This window comes from Anolis carolinensis, unplaced genomic scaffold, assembly GCF_035594765.1.
Source record: "Anolis carolinensis isolate JA03-04 unplaced genomic scaffold, rAnoCar3.1.pri scaffold_13, whole genome shotgun sequence".
In the NCBI taxonomy this organism is placed as follows: Eukaryota; Metazoa; Chordata; class Lepidosauria; order Squamata; family Dactyloidae; genus Anolis; species Anolis carolinensis.
In genome coordinates, this window is record NW_026943824.1 from 18196484 (window position 1) to 18210924 (window position 14441).

At 36.8% G+C, this 14441-nt stretch overlaps 1 protein-coding gene across 3 annotated transcripts in view; it reads right to left on the reverse strand.

The window, feature by feature from the left end:
* vps35l (VPS35 endosomal protein sorting factor like) overlaps positions 1-14441 on the reverse strand; it is an 87934-nt gene that overhangs the window by 30490 nt on the left and 43003 nt on the right. For all 3 annotated transcript variants that reach the window (XM_062964201.1, XM_062964200.1, XM_062964199.1), the window contains exons 14-22: positions 12364-12486; positions 11706-11752; positions 9365-9476; positions 7026-7142; positions 4790-4843; positions 4333-4413; positions 4176-4238; positions 1989-2074; positions 311-391 (exon numbers count right to left, since the gene is read on the reverse strand). In XM_062964201.1, the coding sequence (XP_062820271.1) occupies positions 311-391; positions 1989-2074; positions 4176-4238; positions 4333-4413; positions 4790-4843; positions 7026-7142; positions 9365-9476; positions 11706-11752; positions 12364-12486 (764 nt within the window). The remainder of the gene's footprint in view (positions 1-310; positions 392-1988; positions 2075-4175; positions 4239-4332; positions 4414-4789; positions 4844-7025; positions 7143-9364; positions 9477-11705; positions 11753-12363; positions 12487-14441) is intronic.

Here is a 14441-nt window from a genome sequence, read left to right on the forward strand (position 1 = left end):
CTTATGAGACCATCTAGACGGTCTTTGGAGATCTCTTTGCTTACCTATGGTCTTATGAGACCATCTAGATGGTCTTTGGAGGTCTCCTTGCTTACCTATGGTCTTATGAGACCATCTAGATGGTCTTTGGAGGTCTCCTTGCTTACCTGTCGTCTTATGAGACCATCGAACAGGCAGCCAATGCTGAAGAGTTTCTCCATTTTTTCAGAAGAAAGACAAGGCCCTCTCACCCTCAGACTTGCTCGTGAAAACCATCTCCCTGTTAGTAAAAGCCACGTATTAAAACGTACAAAGGAAATGATTTGCTTACTTCACGGAATCGTGCATCGTTTTGCACACGTGCAGAAGCGCATTGAGTATGACAGGGTCCCTGGTTGGCTCCTGTTGGTGCCTAGGAAAAAATAGAAAAAAATATACATTTTGTGGGAGAGAAAGAGAAAAGTATCTGGCCTTCAATCTAAGCTGAGATAGGATTATTATTATTATTATTATTATTATTATTATTATTATTATTATTCCATGGCCAGCCATCGATGTTCACTGCACAGTTTTGAAAGATAGACTTTAACGACTATTATGAATGGCCAGTCGGTGCTAGAAATAATTTCATATGAAAGCTGACCAGCTCAACCTGGGGATCACAGCCAGACACATACCGTATATACTTGAGTATAAGCCGACCTGAATATAAGCCGAGGCACCTAATTTTACCACAAAAAACTGAGATAACTTATTAACTCGAGTATAAGCTGAGGGTGGAAAATGTAGCAGCTACGGGTCAATTTCAAAATAAAAATAGATGCCAATAAAATTTCATTGATCAAGGCATCAGTAGGTTAAATGTTTTTGAATATTTACTGTATTTCAAAGAAAAACAGTAAACTAGCTCTGTAAGTGGAAAAGTAGGGGCAACAAAAACAATACGGTGTCAACAAAAACCTAATAATAATAATAAAAACTTCATTTGGATCCCACCCTATTTCCCCATGGGGACTCAGGCCGGCTTCCAACATAGTAACAGACAAATATTCAATGCTTATATAAACAATGCAGAGCTAGTTATAGATCTATAATTATAGATACTAATTTCACATATGCATTTCCCCCGAAACGTTTGCAAATCCCCCTTCTGTGTGTGTGTGTGTGCATTTCCTCTACAATATTTGCAAGCCATATATATAGTCTATATATATTTGTGTGTTCATTTCCCCCCTGTAATATTTGCAAACCCTATATATAGGTAGGTTAATGCCTATTATGTCTGTAGGAAAGTTTAACAAATATTTCAGGGGAAAATGCTTTCATAAGATTAATGAATATATATTTTTCTTCTTCCTGACTTGCAAGGGCGTCTCTCTTTTCAAAACATTCCCTTGATTAAGAGCAAGGGAGGCTTTGCAAAAGAAAACACACTGATAAGGGAGGAGAAGAGAGAAATATATCACATTTTTTGGGTGGTAACAATTAATAATAATAATAATACCCGCTTTTCTCTCCACGAGGAGATTCAACAGTCTGATGTAAGTCACCCCGAGTTCCCGTGGGGAGATGGTGGCGAGATATAAATAATGTACTATTATTATTATTATTATTATTATTATTATTATTATTATTATTATTATTATTATTATTATAACAGCTTGAGTGTGTATTCAAGCTATGTGTCCTTGCATTTCCGATCTGCGCTTCCCGAACAGTGAGCTCACATCCAAGTCCACTGCTGGACTGTATCCAGTCTACCCAGATACAAAATGTATTTGCACACAACTTGTTCAGACTAATGCCTTCCACTTCATAATAAGCTATTTATATAAAGAACTGATCGATAGGCATCATAATGCATTCAATTTCTCCTTCCAGACTAAACCTTAGTGCCTGTAAAGAACTCTTCCAATGTCAAATGGACTGCAGACCTATTTCAATCCGTCGCACTTAACAACCCTGGGTTCTCTAGAGTGCAATTAATCCGAATATTATTGTATACTTACTTAATAAACGCTTCCATGATGCACTTGCAAACCTCCACTCGGACACTTTCCTTCTGGAACATATCCAAGAATGGCAGGAATTTCTCCTAAAAGGTCAACAAAATCACCATGTTTACATATCTAAGTTCAAACGTAACCTTTATATATTACCATATATCATTTCGCATAAGGAAGAGAAGGAAAACTTCAGTACATCAGGTTGAACCACTAGGTCTAAACACATCACACTGTTGGCACCAATTGCCAAAATAGCAACGGATGTTTCCCAAAAAAGAAAACGCTGAATCTTTGAGTTGAAATACGAGGGTTTGAATGAAAAGTAATGCCTCCGCCTTCGTTACTTGGGTTCGGATGGGAATATTTTAATAAATCAAACACAGAAATAATCCTTAGAATGTGCTCTTTAACTACGACTATTCGCTTTTCCATATCATCACCAGACAAATAGATACATTTCTGCCAACAAGTTTTCTGAAGCCATCACGGAAGAAGTCGACACTCTGTTTCTGCAACCAACGTCTCACAGTTCTCTCAACATCCGATAGCCAAGCAAAGCAAAAATGTGACCCACACGTTCTTGTGAAATGCCGATTATACTTGAAATTTCTCTCTGAGTGATACAACGATCGTCCTGAATCCATCTGCCAACCTTTTGCAGGTCAGATGTTCCCACCTCAACATCTTTAAACTTACTCGCCCAACGCCGCACAAGTCTCACATCAACACAATCCCTATAAACAGCTTGCATTCTCTGACGAATCTCCTTTGGGGTGACACCTTCTGCTCTCAAGAATTCAGTGAATGCACGTTGCTTAAGTCGCATTGACCGACCGTCTGGTCAGGGTTCCATACTTGGCACTTTAACAACACAACCGTTCAACGCTAAGGCTTTGCAGTCTTTAAATTACTTTCAAATTCCACTCAGATTCATCAGGCCTCTAACAAAAGGCATAACGTGTACACACATTTAAAAAATGTATGGATCTCATGATCTCTGCCGCCATATGGAAACTTCTATACAAACATATGATAGTCTATGTCAGGGGTCCCCAAACTTTTTAAGCAGAGGGCCGGTCCACAATCCTTAAGACTGTTGAGGGGCTGAATTATCATTTGAAAAAAAATACAAACAAATTCCTATGCACACTGCACATGTCTTATTTGTAGTGCAACAACAACAACAACAACGAAAGAACAATACAATATTTAAAAATGAAAACAATTTTAACCAACATAAACCTATTAGGATTTCAACGGAAAGTGTGGGCCTGCTACTGGCCAATGAGATAGTCAAGTTAATTAGGATTGTTGTTGTTGTTGTTGTTGTTGTTGTGTGCCTTCAAGTCATGTCAGATTTTGGCCGAGCCTAAGTCTAAAATTAATTATTTATTTACTGCATTTATTTACTACATTTATATCCCACCCTTCTCACCCCAAAGGGGACTCAGAGCAGCTGTAGGTACATACAATATATTTATATTATTAGCATAACACAATATTAGCATTATATATTACTATATTGAACTATACCACTATACTATTATATAATATGTAATATATAACATATAATTAGTATTATTAGATGGTATTATTAGTAGTATTATATTGTATAACATAAGATTATTATCAATATTATATGTATATTCAATATATTATATTATTAAAACTGATATAAAAATATTATATTATAAAACTGAGGGCGGGGACCAGGTAAATGACATTGGAGGGCCGCATCCGGCCCCCGGGCCTTAGTTTGGGGACCCCTGGTCTATGTACAAAGAAAATGTGTCCAAATAACATATATTATTAAAGTTCCCCGTACAAAGCTCAATTTGGCTGTACCAGACAAAATGAAAAGGAGCAACAGCTCTGACACAAAAGTTATCCAAGTCTGATATTGGTTCCAATGTATATAGGCTTCAGGGATACAAAGTCAATGAAAATATCTTCCAAACAATTTAAACAGATGGTTGGTCGTGTTGCTGTATACTGGAATGAAGAAAATAATGATGGAGCATTGCTCTCAAAAAAGTCTTTGCAAGTAAAGTCCAAGTCTACAGGGGTTCCCGGGTATTTTTGTACCCTGTTTCAGGGAGAAAATCCCCTTCTTTGTACATAGACTATCGTATGTTTGTATAGATACTTTACAAGTATTCTGGGATTTTGTATAGCCATATGGAAACTTACCAGTGAAAAGAGAATAGAGAAATCATGGAAGTAGGTGATGACTTTCTGAATGATTGATTGAAGCTGAAAACGAGAACAAGGAAGAGAAGATATAATGACATTTGGCTGACATTATCTCCCACTCTAATGATCTTTTTTGAGGTGACTGTTCTTTTACCTGGGGATAGGCGTCTTCAAAGGCCCGATCTGGAGTCATGTGCTTGATGACATCGGCCAAAACAGTGTTGACCTCGCGCTTCTGCAAAGAATGATGCGAAGATGTCGTGAAACTGACTTTTCAAAAACATACAAAGCAAGGACCATTGGATTACGTTTCATAGGGACAGCTAGATGACCTACAGCAGGTCTGGGCAAACTTGGGCCCTCAGCCGCTTTAGCGTGTGGTTTGGGACTGAGCATGTTCAGACACAGAACTCCATTTTGTAGTCAGTCTGCTTTACACCTCAGTGGAGGTGGATGCATGTCGATTAAGTGGCTGAGGGGGAAAAGGAAAGGGCCTGAGGCTGTTAGGAATGGTGGGAGTTCGAATCCAAAACACCTGGAGGGAAAGACCAAGTTTGCCCGTGCCTGACCTAGAAAGTCCTCGAGAACCCCCAAACTAAATCCGCACATACCGTGAAATGCCTGCAGGTATATTCCACCCAGATTTCTGCACAGTTGATGTAATCCTAAAAATAAATAAATAAATATATTGGAGTAATATTTAAAAACAATGTTTGCTCTGCCAAAATAAAAGAGATCAGACAATCCCCTACATTATCCAATTTCCGTAAGGAACTGAAGACCTGGTGGTGTCGGCAGGTTTTTCAGTAATTACATTGGAATACCGCCGATTTCTGGGCCTGAATATATTGCACAAGATTTCTCTAACTTAAAATGATTTTAATATATTGGGTTTATGGTTCCCGTCTCCTTGATCAGGTCATGTAAGTGTTATTTATTTCTATAATTGTATTTTTACTTTGCTTAATAATGTGTTATTATGTTGTTATGTAATGTTTGTGTTGTTTTTATGATTGGAAACCGCCCTGAGTCCCATCCGGGAGATAGGGCGGTATATAAATAAAGTTTTTCTAGGACTGTGTGATGAATTTTTGGATGATGCGCGCAGATCCCATTATTATTATTATTATTATTATTATTATTATTTTATTATGACACAGCAAGCAAGACAGATATGCTGGATTTCATATCTATCTTGTTTGCTGTGTCATAATAAAATAATAATTTTTATTATTATTATAATATATTATAATAATAATATATTATATTATTATATTATTATAATATATCATTAATAATAATTATTAATAATATGGAGCCTCTGGTGGCCTAGGGGAGAAAAGCCTCGTGACTTGAAGGTTGGGTTGCTGACCTGAAAGCTGCCAGGTTCGAATCCCACCCGGGGAGAGCGTGGATGAGCTCCCTCTGTCAGCTCCAGCTCCATGCGGGGACATGAGAGAAGCCTCCCACAAGGATGGTAAAACATCAAAACATCCGGGCGTCCCCTGGGCAACGTCCTTGCAGACAGCCAATTCTCTCACTCCAGAAGCAACTCCGGTTGTGTGATGCCTCATGGGCCTTGTAGTCCCGTTCCTAGTGTTTCCAGCCTAGTGTGGACTTCGCTAAGTCCGCAAATCCAGTTTCCTTGCCTTGCCTTCTCAAGTATCCAAGAATTGCCTTGCCTTGCTCCTAGCCACGGATTTAGTTCTCAGAATCAAGTTTTGGACTGCCTTGCCTTGTTTTGAGCCACGGATCCTGTTTTCTAGGTTCAAGCCTTGCTCCCAGCCTTCTTGCGGATTTACCTTGTGCCTTGAAAGACTCTGGACAATTCCCCTGGCAATAGTGTGTGTTTCGGTTTAATGGATTTTATCTTTGAACTCTAATATCATTTATTGGACTAGTTATTTCTGGACTTTATTTGACCTCATTGGGAAGGTCTGCTTTTGGACTATACATTCTACCTGTTTTTATCCTTCTTATATATTTCCTTAATAAAGATATTAAGATAGTTTATTGGCCTCCGTGTATGGTTCTTGGTGCTCCGCTGCCTAGGGTCTGACAGGTTGCTCCTGACACGAAAAATAAATACATATATATATATATACTAGCTGTGCCCAGCCACGTGTTGCTGTGGCAAAGTGGTGGTGGTATTGCTTAAAAGTTGTTGTTGAATTTTTATTTGACGTTATTTGTATTTTTTAAATTAATTTTATTGTAACTTATCTTTTTTATTTATTATATTTTATTATTTTGTTGTATTATTTTTAGTTATTTTGTTATAGTATTTTATTGTATTAATTTTTTAGTGTTTTTAATTATTTTTATTTTATTATTTTTATTTATTTTATTTTTTATTCTTTTATTAACACTGGGCTGAGTGGGTTGCTAGGAGACCAAGTGGGCAGAGCTTAGCCTTCTAAGTGGCAGCAATTGGATAAAAACAATTATTGCTCTCCCTCTAAGTAGGACTTTATTTTTCTTTTCTTTTTGTTGTATCAACCTAGAGGCATGGATGATGGGTTGTGTTGTCAAATTTCGAGGTTGGGGGGCCTGTAGTTTTGTTGTTTTGTGGGTCGCCGTGATGCCATCACTCATTTATATATATAGATATATAAAATTATTATTATTATTATTAATAATAATAATAATAATAATAATAAAATACTGCTGTCTCCACTTTAGTATTTTCCTTGGTGATGTGGCTATGGACGTGTCATGATGAGATGCCTACACTTGAAAATCAACCGTTATGCCTGAAATGCCCCCCAAACAGAATGCACACCACTTGCAACAAGAATGGCTGCAGCTGTTCTGTGAAGGGCCTTCTTCCCGGCGACAACTACCCACCTGGGGACTCTTTAACTTCGTGATAACCTTCCACGCTTCATTTAAGATCTGAAGCCGGTCTCCCTCCGGCGGATCAGCCAAGGCCAGGTTCTGCCCAAGAGAGCGAAAGAGCAGGTGCTGCGGAAACAGGACAAAAGACATAGTCACCCAAAATACGTATTAAAAAAAAAAACCTAGAAAACTAAAGTCCAAATTAGAGAACCAGGAAAAGCCGTTTTTTCCCCTAGCTGCCAGTTAGAAGGGTAAGCCCCGCCCACTTCATCTCCTAGCAACCTCCTCAGCCACAATGGAGATCAAGGCCTCTTCACTCAGGCCTCTTCCACACTGCCTATAAAATACAGATGATCTGATTTGAACTGGATTATATGGCAGTGTAGACTCAAGGCCCTACCACACACCTATATAACCCAGAATGCCAAGGCAGGATAATCCACAGTATCTGCTTTGAACTGGATTATCCTGAGTCCACACTGCCATATAATCCAGTTCAGCGTGGATTTTATACAGTTGTGTAGAAGGGGCCTCATATAATCCAGTTCTAAGAGGATAATATAAGATTACAAATATAATACAGTAGAGTCTCACTTATCCAAGCTAAACGGACCGGCAGAACCTTGGATAAACGAATATCTTGGATAATAAGGAGGGATTAAGGAAAAGCCTATTAAACATCAAATTAGGTTATGATTTTACAAATTAAGCACCAGAACATCATGTTATACAACAAATGTGACAGAAAAAGTAGTTCATTACACAGTAATGTTATGTTGTAATTACTGTATTTACGCATTTAGCACCAAAATATTGCGATATATTGAAAACATTGTCTACAAAAATGTCTTGGATAATCCAGAGGCTTGGATAAGCGAGGCTTGGATAAGTGAGACTCTACTGTACTGTATATACTCAAGTATAAGCCGACCCAAGTATAAGCCAAGATACCTAATTTTACCAAAAAAAAACTGGGAAAACATTGATTCCAGTATAAGCCGAGGGTGGTAAATTTCAGAAATAAAAATAGACACCAATAAAATGACATTAATTGAGGCATCAGTAGGGTAAATGTTTTTGAATATTTACATCAAGCTCAAATTTAAGATAAGACTGTCCAACTCTGATCAAATCATTAATCTCATCTTCTTCAGTGTAAATGTGCTTATGTATCCTTTTAATAATAACAGAGTAAAATAAACATGTAATAATAATAATAAATACAGGAAAATAATACAAGTAATAATAAATAGAATAAAGCAATAAATGCAATAATAATAAGAAGATCAGAGTGAAATAATAAATGTATTAATAATAAAAATAGAGTAAAATAAATGTAATAGTAGCAACAATAATAAAGAAAAATAATAAATGTAATAATACCAATAATAGAGAAAAATAATAAACGTACCATATACCGTATATACCAGGGGTCCCCAAACTAAGGCCCGGGGGCCGGATGCGGCCCATCGAAGCTGTTTATCCGGCCCCCATGGCACAAGGGCAGAAGGGGGTTGGACTAAATGACCCAAGGGGTCTCTTCTTCTCTTACAACCATTATTATTATTATTATTATTATTATTATTATTATTATTATTATTATTAGCAACATTGAGGCTGGGTGGCCATCTGCCAGGGGTGCTTTGCTTGTGCTTTCGGTGCACAAAGGCAGAAGGGGATTGGACTCAATGGCCCAAGGGGTCTCTTCCAATCCTCTTTTTTTTTATTATTATTATTATTATTATTATTATTATTAACATTGAGGCTGGGTGGCCATCTGTCAGGGGTGCTTTGCTTGTGCTTTTGGTGCGCAAAGGCAGAAGGGGGTTGGACTCAATGGCTCAAGGGGTCTCTTCCAACCCTCTTTTTTTATTATTATTATTATTATTATTATTATTATTATTATTATTATTATTATTATTATTATTATTATTATTATTATTGCTCAGTGGCCAACTATAGTCCGGCCCTCCAACGGTCCAAAGGATCGTGAACTGGCCCCCTGTTTAAAAAGTTTGGGGACCTCTGGTATATACTCAAGAATAAGCCGACCTGAGTATAAGCCAAGGCACCTAATTTTACCACAAAAAAACTGGGGAAACATTGACTCCAGTATAAGCTGAGGATGATAAATTTCAAAAAAAAAAAAAAAAATAGATATGAATAAAATTACATTAATTGAGGCATCAGTAGGGTAAATATTTTGAATATTAAGACATTGCAATTTGCAATGCAGGAAAATTGCAAAATTCAAAGTCAGATTCATTAGACACATTTGTGTAACGGGATGTACTGGGACAATGAATAAAGCGTGAAGTTGCAAGACAGGCCAGGCTGGAGAGGCTCACCTTGGGGAAGCCGGATTCATCGCACTCCTTAATCATGCCGATGAAATCCATGGACCTGGCAGCAATAAACTCCGCTCTGAAGGCAGACATGACGGAATTCAACAGCAGGGCACTAGAAAGAACAAGATCCACGTCAGTACACGGTGTCATAAAAGGACAGAGATGGAAGGGAGAGAAGGGCGGGATATACTGTATATACTCGAGTATAAGCCTAGTTTTTCAGCCCTTTTTTTAAGACTGAAAAAGCCCCCCTCGGCTCATCCTCGGGTGAGGGTCCTGGTTGGCTTATATTTGGGTCCGCTTACACTCGAGAATATATGGCACATTTATTATTTTTCTCTATTATTATTGGTATTATTACATTTATTATTTTTCTCTATTATTGTTGCTACTATTACATTTATTTTACTCTATTTTTTATTGACACAACAACGTTGTATGACACAGCAAACAAGATAGATATGCTGGATTTCGTTTCACAAAATCACAAGTCGAACACTTCCCAAGTGTCTAGGACTGTGTCATGTATTATTATTATTATTATTATTATTATTATTATTATTATTATCATTATTATTATTATTATTATTATTGTATGACACAGAAAACAAGATAGATGTGCTGGATTTCATATCACAAAATCACAAGTCAAACACTTCCCAAGTGTCCAGGACTGTGTGATGTATTATTATTATTATTATTATTATTATTGACACAACGATGTTGTATGACACAGCAAACAAGATAGATATGCTGGATTTCGTTTCACAAAATCACAAGTCGAACACTTCCCAAGTGTCTAGGACTGTGTCATGTATTATTATTATTATTATTATCATTATTATTATCATTATTATTATTATTATTATTATTGTATGACACAGAAAACAAGATAGATGTGCTGGATTTCATATCACAAAATCACAAGTCAAACACTTCCCAAGTGTCCAGGACTGTGTGATGTATTATTATTATTATTATTATGACACAGCAAACAAGATAGATCTGCTGGATTTCATATCACAAAATCACAAGTCGAACACTTCCCAAGTGTCCAGGACTGTGTGATGTATTATTATTATTATTATTATTGACACAACGATGTTGTATGACACAGCAAACAAGATAGACATGCTGGATTTCTTATCACAAAACCACAAGTCGAACACTTCCCAAGTGTCTAGGACTGTGTGATGTATTTTCGGATGATGTGTGCAGATCCCAGCAGGGTGGCCTTTTGCAGTTGGCAGATTGTAATTTTGTCAATGTCTATTGTTTCCAAATGCCGGCTGAGATCTTTTGGCACGGCACCCAGTGTGCCCATCACCACTGGGACCACCTGCACTGGTTTCTGCCAGAGTCTTTGCAGTTCACTCTTGAGGTCCTGAGAGCGGCTGAGTTTTTCCTGTTGTTTTTCGTCAATGCGACTGTCACCTGGGATGGCAACATCAATGATCCAAACCTTGTTCTTTTCCACAACTGTGATATCTGGTGTGTTGTGTTCCAGAACTTTGTCAGTCTGGATTCGTAAGTCCCACAGTATCTTTGCGTGCTCATTTTCCACAACCTTTGCAGGTTTGTTACTCTATTTTATTATTATTATTATTATTATTATTATTATTATTATTATTATTATTATTATTATTATTACATTTATTATTTCACTCTGGTATTATTATTATATTTATTATTTTACTCTATTTATTACTACATGTATTATTTTCCTGTATTATTATTATTATTACATGTATTCTTTTACTCTATTATTATTAAAAGGATCCATAAGCACATTTACATTGAAGAAGATGAGAATCATGATTTGATCAGAGTTGGACAGTCTTATCTTAAATTTGAGCTTTATGTAAATATTCAAAAACATTTAACCTACTGATGCTTCAAGTGTCTAGGGAATAATAATAATAATAATAATAATGTTTTATAGGGATTTGCATTTTATTTAGCTGTGTTTTATTTACAAATCATTATATTCACCTGGGCTAAGCCCCATGTAAGCCGCCCCGGGTCCACTTGGGGAGATGGAGGCGGAATATAAAAATAAAGTTGTTATTATTATTATTATTGACACAAAGATATAGTATGACACAGCAAATGTGATCTATATGCAGGATTTCGCATTATTATTATTATTATTATTATTATTATTCGAGATGTATATGCTAGATTTCGTATTACTATTACTATTATTAACACAATGACATAATAATAATAATAATAATAATAATACAAAATCCAGCATATGTATCTCAAATTATTATTATTATTATTATTATTATTATTATTATTATTATTATTATTATTATTATTATAGTGTCCTACTTACTTGTTGCCAAGCTTCTTGCATCTTTCCATCGTTTCCGTCAGCAGAACCTGCAAATGATAACCAATGAGAACAAAGCAAAAAACACTGACTACAAAAATGTGTTCGATAATCCAGAATGTTGGATAAGTGAGTGTTGGATAAGTGAGACTCTACTGTATTACTAATAATATTACGGTATAGTGGTATAGTGCAATATAGTAATATATAAGGCTAATATTGTGCCATGCTAATGAAATAATATATTGTATGTGAATATAATTTGTAAGCCGCTTTGAGTCCCCTTCGGGGTGAGAGAGGGTGGGGTATAAATGTCGTAAATAATAATAATAATAATAATAATAATAATAATAATAATAATAATAATAATAATAATAATATTGCATACTTTCTACCTAAAGAAGCCAGAGAAAATATTGTAATTTCTCTTATTTTCTTTTGCACAACTAACACATCACCTATTAATAAGGACACATCAGCGTGAACACTTTACTAATTAAACAACTCATAACGAACCTTGTTAGATCAATGCCAAAAAGGTAATATCTTAACAAATCAGCACAATTATTAGAGAATTTGCATTTATACACAGGTACAATCGCTGCATTAGGTCTTTGTTTGGCTACAAATATATAACGGAAAGGATGTTTTTTTTTTTTACCTCGGCAGCTCGGTAAGAAATGCATTGTAAAATCCAATCGATCGCAGGAGAATAAAGTGTGAGATATAATGGCATTTCCACGCATTGCACCACCAGCTGGTTCTGAACTGTATCCCCATGAATCTGTGAAAAAGGTTAGGGATATAAGCAAAATGAAAAGGTAAAATAACATTATACATTCATTGCAAAATCAGAGTCTATTTCAAGCCAACATCAAGAACAGAACCTGTATTAAGAATCCCTGAGTTCCTACATCAAGTTTAAATAGTGATGAGAAATCCCAGACTAAGATATGGCTTGTTTATTGCAGATTACGGGGAATGTTGGTTTTTAACAATAGTAATAATAATAATCAGGTTCAAACCCCGGGAGCGGCGGGAGCGGCCGCCGTTAGCTCCAGCTCCTGCCAACCTAGCAGTTCGAAAACATGCAAATGTGAGTAGATCAATAGGTACCGCACCATGCAGTCATGCCAGCCATATGACCTTGGAGGTGTCTATGGACAACGCTGGCTCTTCGGCTTAGAAATGGAGATGAGCACCAACCCCCAGAGTCAGTCACGACTGGACTTAACGTCAGCGGAAACCTTTACCTTTTTAACACCTCCCAACAAAGGATTCCCCCAGGCAGGAAGCAGCCAGGCTTTGAAGCTGCAAGGCTATTCAAAGCCAATGAAGGTGATCAACTGCAACATTCACACTTGCCTCCAACAGACAAGAGTTCTTTCTTTCTCCCACCCTAGACATTATTCCAAAGATATATAAACCCCACTTGACTAGTTTCTAACAGACCTCACAAGCTCTGAGGATGCCTGCTGTAGATGTGGGCGAAACGTCAGGAGAGAATGCTCCTGGAACATGGCCATACAGCCCGGAAAACTCATAGCAACCCAGTGATTCCTGCCATGAAAGCTTTCGACAAATAATTAATAACAACAACAACAACAACACCGCAAGTTACCTCATTGTTATTGTTATCATCATTTCCCCACTGCATGTTGTAAAGATCTAATTACGACTAAGGTTCTTTCAGGCAGGGGGGAATCTTTTTATCCCACCGCTGCCACCAATTGTAAAGGACTATGAACGACTAACACCAATTTGTAAAGATGCAACTACTAAAGACTCAGGGAGACCTTTTACTTTAAAGGGTAGCACAACTTGGTTTAGAATACATGCGACAGAGGCTTAGATGTTGGAAGAACAATAACAAGTTTATTCAGGCACAGAGCTTAGTGGTTACAATGTTGTTTCTCACTTAGAGGTATTCTTATTAACAGTTACAATACTAGAATGAGATGAATCAACTCTCTAAAGTATCACTTCTTTTACCTAAAGTAGGTAAAACTTCTTCCTCAGCCACTTTTAGAACGTTACTTCAATGGATCACACAGAGTCCAGCTGGGATTGGTTCCCAAAGTCTGAAACTTGGGACTGTCCAGTGACTTCAAGCCACAGTCACCCCTGTGATATACTATCACAGATTCTCTGTTCCTTACCAGGACACAGACTACATTAAATAAGTCACCAAACTTATTTAAAAGCGACTCAAAATGAACAATTGAGTCTCCCTGATCCCATCAACCTGGAATCAATCTTCCCTGTGCCTCATCAGAGCACAGACTGACTCTCTTTTTTAAACTCTGCACCTTCTTCAACTAAATGGCAGTTGGCTCTGCCTACTTCTCCATAGCAACCAGCCTCTGAGTGCTGAGATGCAATAACTGTAATACTTACCCTTTTAAAACATAAACATACAATTAAACATAACATCTGTAAACCAAAATTCGTACTTCATTACACATGTCTACTGCATACATTGGCATAGTGATCTTGGAAATAAAATCACCATTCCATATCCACTGAATCTGCATCCATTAATTTTTAAAATACAAAGTGATTACCATGGATCCACTGAACTGTAACTATTCTAAAGAAAAGCATGCTTTGTTGGTTCATCTGGGGTGCAATTCATGTATTGAAAGAACAAATTAAACTTAAAACAAACCATGGATTATACTGATTTGCTAATGTTGCCAACAAATGGGAAACCAGCCTTGATGATTATCCAAAATAAAC